Here is a 7,172-nt window from a genome sequence, read left to right as displayed (position 1 = left end):
TATATGTTCTTATAATAAAATATATAAAATATATAATAAAATATATAAGAAATTTATATTAATTTATATATTAAAGAAAACTATTAAAAATATATTTTAAAAGTTTCTTTTCTTGCGTTATATTTATATCTTTTAAATATATAAAAAAATGAAATTTTATTAATTAGATTCAATTCTCCAATACAAGACTGACATGCACTTGTGTCTCCTCGTACACCGTCACATTGAATACTTGGTGCACGGCCTGGTACGCGAATACAAGATCGTGGAGGGTATTACCGCGCGTGGGCTTATTTTGAGCATCTCACCCTAGGGACGCAGCAATAATACGTAGATGATAATCGCGATATTAATATCGCATTGGGAAGCGCACACATGCGTGCAAGGGGACCATTGGTCACGGCGAAACACTTGCTTGCGCTTGCTGGCTCCGCGGTTCTTTGAATTGCACCCTGATTTTAGAAAGAGACGACTAGAGGGTACAACCCTCCGCCGCGATACGGGCGACAGACACAAATTTATCAACAAACTGCGAGAAAAATATAATATTTTGCCCACTACTTGATATGATATTATTTGCTAAAAATTATTACAAAACTTAATTAATTAAAAATTATTATCATAAACATATATTCATTTATTAAATTATTTAATATTATTGTTAAACGACTGGCTCTAATACATTTTAATATATATACATAAATGTAAAATTCCGTAAATTTTCCGTACAATTCACTCTCCATTCTCCGCCTTCTGATATCTTCCCCAATAGTTATGTCTTTACTGGCAAGGTTTCCGAGTCTCTCGTCCTTCTGTTTACTACCCACGAATCGTGCAAGGGGGGGCTGGAACACTTGCCGCGTACATTTTGGGGCACGATAGAATGGCGAAACACTCGTGCTCGAGTTTCCAGCGACCAGAGAGGGGTTGCAAGGGATGGTGCGGCTTGTGAACACTCGTGTCATTCCCTGCTCTGACATCGTACACGTGGATGAATCACGTCGCCCGTAAGAAATCCGCGGCCTGAAAGGACCATGCCCTTCTTCTGGTTCCGGATCAGACTGGTAAGCTACGCGTAGCTTTAAAAGCTTGTCTTAGGAGAATTCAGAAGAATTATGTTCGAAGATCGAACATAATTAAGAGAGGGAAGTAATTTAATATAGAGTTAATATATATTTGTTTAATATCACGTTTAATTTAATTATTCGTATTTTTTTACTTTTATCTTCTGTGATAAAAAGTTTTTAAATTCAAATATTGAATCTTAAATATATGTGGACATTTTTATATATGTTAAAATATTAAAAGAAACAATTTATTAATTAACATTTTGTTTTTAATTGTTTAATTTAACAGTAAAAAAATCACAATTTTTTATTGTTTTAGTGGAAGAGTATTTTTATAATATAAAAATCAATCAAAAGAGTTAATTATATTATTTTTCAATTCAAATAAAAAGTTCGAACTTTTAGATATTTAATTAGAATAATCCTAAAAAATTCTTAAAGAATGCGCTATAATTTCAAAATGAAAGATATATTTAATTTAAAATGAATCTCATATCGAGTTATAAACTTACTTAAAAACGATCGCGTTTCTTCATAAATAATTTGTAATTCGTGAGATATATTAAATATGACTCCATTTTTTTTTTAAATAGACATTGAAATGTTTATAAATAAATAATTGGATAAAAAAATCATGTATAATAATCATTTATTCATTTGTGAAATAAAAAAATAAATCCTTCACTTCGCAAAATGTTGTAACTTTAATCGTCGATATTCAATTATTGCGATATTCAATTATCACGTGAATAATTAATCTTGTCGTTGAAAAGAGAAGTGTGTCATGTGCATCGAGAAGCGTTTTATGAGATCATCTATCTCGTAAATGTAAAAAAGAGAGAGATACGTATTGATATCGCGCCCAATCGTGCCGAGTGCATCAAGATCGACGAAAGATTAAGCAAATTCATACGATATCGCGCCTACGCGATCAACGGCCCGGACCACCGAGAAGAATGAGCCACTTAATTTCCTAATCAACCGTTGATTCAGATGCACCTTTCGGCCGATCCCTCGTAATACAGAGACGCATAGTAGGCCGCAGCTGAGCCAAACAATGTCCTTTCACATGAGGCTTTTATAGCCCTATTGGCGTACTGAAAGTCCGCTCCTGGTTCGCTGTCCTGTCGATCCGCGAATCAAGCCATGTCTTCGTCAAAATCGCAAAAATGAATATATTTTGATTTATCATACTTTGTAATAATACTACCGTAATCAAGGAGCATGATGTCTATTCTCTCTACTTTTACGAAGATATATTTTATCGTGAAACGTATATTTCAGCTTAAACAATTTTCAGATATAATAATTCACATAATATTTTCACTTATATTTGTATGAGGATTTTCTATTTACTATAGCAAGTGCTACTTTTTTGCCACGTGGTACTTTTCTATATATTATTAATATATAGAAAAATTGAGATATATATGCTCTCATTTATTAATAATTAATTTAAATAAATCGCATTGTAATTTTGCATAAATGTAAATGCGAAATCTATTTATAGATATTAATTACATATTAATAATTTATTTAAATAGATCTTGCATTTATTTAAATGCAATACGATTTATTTAAATTAATTATTCATAAATGAGAATATTGTATCTTAAATTTTCTGTTGTTATTTTCCTATATATTAACGATATGCAAGATCCAACATCACGTGGCGAAAAAGTAGCACCTGCTGCAGCAAATAGAATATCCCCAAGAGTTCACGACCAGCTAGCTCCTCCTATTCTGTATGGTTGCACCAACGACATGGTTCAGAAGCAACCAAAGGGTCCATCTATGACCGATTCCTAAGTAGAATTACGTATATGTATACTCATACAGAGAAACACAGAGGGGAAAACGCAGCAGCTACACCAATGATCAAAATTAGGCACCACCCCCAGTACATATTTAAAGCGTCCACGAAATCGTCTCTATGTTAGTTGATATCTTAACTTGGTGCCATGACTAGTATACAGATCATTAATGTTCGACGATTCAAGGTACACTTTGAAAAAATTTTGTTATGACAAAAATACGAATATGAAAATGTTGTGGTGTATTTCTTTCGAAATTTTATGGTGTAACGTTTCGAAACTTTCACTATATCGATATTTTTAATGTGATAGAAAAAATTATCATCAACTCCCAGATGCATCTTCTGGAAATATAGTTTGTAAAGAAAAAACCTTAAGAAAAAGAAAAATCGAGGTTTACGATCTTTTTAGAGCACAAAGAAAAAACTTCACAAGAAAATTCTTTTAACATGAATCAAGCTACAATTCCTATAGCATATCCTTTAGTGACAGAAGCAGAAGCAGTGATGACAAGAAGTGAAAGACTAGAAAGAGCTAGTTTATTGCAAAGATATCCGATGCAAGGACACTCAGTGCAAAGATATCCAATGCAGAGATATCAAGTGCAAGAATGCCCAGTGCAAAGATATATTAATTTATCCATGAATGAAAGACCCAACTTCTTTATGAGCAGACCGCTCGTTCGAGCTGCTGGACTTCTTAACGAAAATTCAACGACAGAAATTATCGACGTGAATACGTTGCCTCAAAAAAACACATCGATCATTCGAAATGTATGTAGCAAAAATATAGAATATTAAAAAAACATATTCCGCATTTTACTTCAATATTCCAAATGAAAAATTTTTCATTTCCACGTATTTGACTTATCAAAATGATAAAAAAGTTGAAGAAAATAATATGTTGCGATGAAATGATTCTGTCAGAAAAATTTATCGAATTTTTGTCATCAAAAAACAATTTTCTATTCATGTTAATATTTTTAATCATAACATGATCATTATTCAATCATGAATTTCTGGATCAAAATAAATTTTGCGACGTTTTTATTTTTTAATATCTTGAATGTGAAGCAAAGATTCATTTAAGAAAACTCTAATACACATAATTTTTTATTTTATATTATTTTTACAATAAACTCTCTTTTTTTATTTTGGAATGAACTATTATAATAAATCTTAAATTTTAATTTAACTATTAATAACAACATTGAACTTTGATTTCATGGTGAAACATGAGTGAAAATTTTATTTCATTTAAATGAACTAAATTTCTCTGAGTTATTATTTTTATTTATTTCGAATAATTTTCGCATTTAATGATTGCAATAGAGTAATCTCAATATACGTATAAAAATATAGAATATTTCACAAAATCTTAATTTTCTAATTTTAATTAAAAATTATTAATGATCCAGAGTGTCATCGAAATTATTGACATTGGCAGTCGACTCCATTGCCTTAATGAACCTATAAGTTCGTCATATTGGCTAAAGATGATCACCTTGGCAACAGATTTTCAAAATGCCAATATTTTACTTATGACTAGCAACAGCGGACTCATATTAAAAGTGATAAAAGATTTACTTCCAGGAGAGCCATTATTCATGTGGTTCGCAGATTGCACTTTAAATATGTTAAACATTCCATTTTTAACTCCAGCCAATTGTGATATTCAAGGTATGAGATCAATTTATCAAGCAAAGTCGTAATCAACCATGAAAATTTGTTAATCGTAAATTTTTAATAACTTTTTGATGATGATTATTACACGCTTCCTTAATAATGTTATAACAACACACTCAATTTTTCCCGATGTTATTCCGTTTGATCTTTAAATATGAAATTTGTAATAGTTATTTATAATGAAATTGCATCGATAGTTCTAATACATGTATATATGTTTTAATTATTGAATAATACACACATTTATATTATTTGGCATTATTATATATTAGTACAATTATATAAATATTAAATTTTATTTGATGCAAATATTTTAATTACGCGCTGATATGACTGATATTAAATTTTATATCGATTCGAGTGACCGCCGCAATCAAAAATTAAAACGTTTTTATATTAGTAAAAATTTCTACTTATAATTTCAAATTACGCACATTAATATATAATACTAATATAAGATAATAAATGCAATATTAAATAAACTGGATATTTATTAATTGCTTATCAATTTTAAATAATTACAGGTCAAGTCTACACGTGCCATATTTGTAAAAGATGTTTCGACTATCCAAACCCTCTAAAACTGCACTTGGTATTAGATTGTAATCAGAAGGACAACAGTTACATTTGGACGCTCTTGGCGAATAAAATTGTTAGTCCTCCGAGAACAAGCCTATCCTTCAATCAATATTCAGAAAGAAGTTTTACATTCCAGTTAAATCCTCTGCCCGTATCCAAGCCGATAACGTTACCGGTCAATATTCCATCATATTCGACACAAACGACGGAAGCGAATCGGTCGATGAAGAACGATTCGCCGTGTTCATTGAATCGACTATCACCCCTGTCCTCGAATAATCCCTCGCCGATCCCAACGTATCCTTTACCAGAAGTCTTACCGAGTTCATCGGCTTACAAATCGTCCGTCGAGAACCTAATGGATCGTCGCATGATTTTGAGATCTTACAATGTTTTAATGCATCGAGATCGGATGCCCTACGACTGTCCCACAGCAGAATCTGGGAAGAAAGCAGATCCTGCGGAAGTAGAGACGCGCGCCAGCGAAATCGGCAAATGCAACGAAGGATACAGATGCATCTTCTGCAACAAAATCTATTCGAGAAAGTATGGTCTGCGAATTCACATCAGGACGCACACCGGTTACAAGCCTCTGACGTGCAAGGTTTGCGAGCATAGATTCGGAGATCCTAGTAATCTTAACAAGCATGTGAGATTACACGTGACAGACGACAGTCGTTACAAATGCGACATATGCGGCAAGGTACTAGTCAGGAGAAGAGACCTGGAGAGACATAAAAATTCCTGGCATTCGGAGAAGAACGACGGCAATGTTTCCGATGTCGAAATTAACGACGGAATTTAAGAATGGCGAACTTTGCGAACGACTTTCATTTGGCAAATAATAGGCGTTTATCTCACGGTGCTAAAGAGGATGTTTGCGATAAATCGAGAAAAACTCGAAAACGATTGTAAATATTAAAATGTTAAATACAGACGGAAAAATTATTTGAAAGCTAGTCATAAAAATAATATTGTTTCTCGCTATTCGGCACATTTTATAGCAATTATTAATTCTTCATCATTGGAAAAACTTTTGTAATTAGTTATAAATAATATTAATTAACGATGTGTACATAACTTGAATCAAACTATAAATCACCCTTGTTTATAAATATAACTTTATATACGTGTTGAGAAAGTAAAAAGAATAAAAAACCCGATTTGTCTTTATTACAAATTTCTTGTATCAGTCAGAAAAAAATATATTTTTTGTTGATGTTAAAAATAAAAAATTCTACGCATCATCAATTTCTATTCTTAATCATTAATATCTTTATTTTATATCATTATTTTATATTCTTTTATATTTTGATAGCATCGATAAAAAGTATGCTAAAACTAAAGTTATAACTTAACAGAAAACACATTTGCAAATAATATGTATAATTTGAATCAAACTATAAATCATCCTTGTTTATAAATATAGCTTTATATACGTGTTAAAAAAGTTAAAAAAAATTGAAAAATCGTTTTGTCTTTATCACAAATTTTTTGCATCAGTCAGAAAAAAAATTTTGTTGATGTTAAAAGTAAAAAATTCTACACATCATCAATTTCTGTTCTTAATCATTAATATTTTTACATTATTTTATATTTTGATAGCACCGATAAAAATTGGTATGATAAAATTGTGAAGTTATAACTTAACAGAAAACACATTTGTAAATAATATGTATAATTTAAATCAAACTATAAATCATCCTTGTTTATAAATATAACGTGTTTATAAATATATTTGTTGTTTATAAATATATTTATATAAGTGTTGGAAAAGAGAAGAAAAAAATCGATTTGTCTTTACTAAAAATTTCTTGTATCCGTCAGAAAAAAAATATATTTTTTGTTGATGTTAAAAATAAAAAATTCTACCCATTATCAATTTCTATTCTTTCTTAATCACTAGTATCTTAATCATTAATATCTTTACATTATTTTATATTATTTTATATTTTGATAGCACCGATGAAAAGTATCATAAAATTGTTAAGTTATAACTTAACAGAAAATGCATTTGCAAACAATAT

The 7,172-nt window shown here is 30.4% G+C and overlaps 2 protein-coding genes across 7 annotated transcripts in view; one reads left to right on the top strand and one right to left on the bottom strand.

Moving 5' to 3' along the window:
* The window catches only part of LOC145976060 (uncharacterized), a 48,283-nt gene that overhangs the window by 40,076 nt on the left and 1,035 nt on the right, over positions 1–7,172 (bottom strand). Inside the window, exons 3-4 of one of the 6 annotated variants that reach the window (XM_083106978.1) lie at positions 730–1,079; positions 143–452 (exon numbers count right to left, since the gene is read on the bottom strand). The exons of 2 other annotated variants lie outside the window; for them this stretch is intronic. In XM_083106978.1, the coding sequence (XP_082963104.1) occupies positions 398–452; positions 730–1,079 (405 nt within the window). In that variant the 3' untranslated portion in view covers positions 143–397. Of the gene's footprint in view, positions 1–142; positions 453–674; positions 1,094–7,172 lie in introns of those variants that run through there. 3 more of the 6 variants (XR_014440166.1, XR_014440165.1, XM_083106979.1) reach the window with 3 other exon arrangements.
* On the top strand, positions 3,407–6,301 carry Prdm13 (PR/SET domain 13). Its single transcript, XM_083106221.1, has 3 exons — positions 3,407–3,666; positions 4,296–4,560; positions 5,091–6,301. Exons 1-3 carry the CDS (start codon positions 3,439–3,441, stop codon positions 5,948–5,950), a joined length of 1,353 nt encoding a protein of 450 aa, XP_082962347.1. The 5' UTR covers positions 3,407–3,438; the 3' UTR covers positions 5,951–6,301.

The sequence above is a fragment of the Camponotus vicinus genome, unplaced genomic scaffold (genome assembly GCF_025532165.1).
Source record: "Camponotus vicinus isolate PSW18456_S1 unplaced genomic scaffold, iyCamVici1.0 SCAF_8, whole genome shotgun sequence".
Classification (NCBI taxonomy): Eukaryota; Metazoa; Arthropoda; class Insecta; order Hymenoptera; family Formicidae; genus Camponotus; species Camponotus vicinus.
The sequence above is the reverse complement of the archived record's forward strand: the minus strand, read 5'-3'. Positions and strand labels throughout refer to the sequence as shown.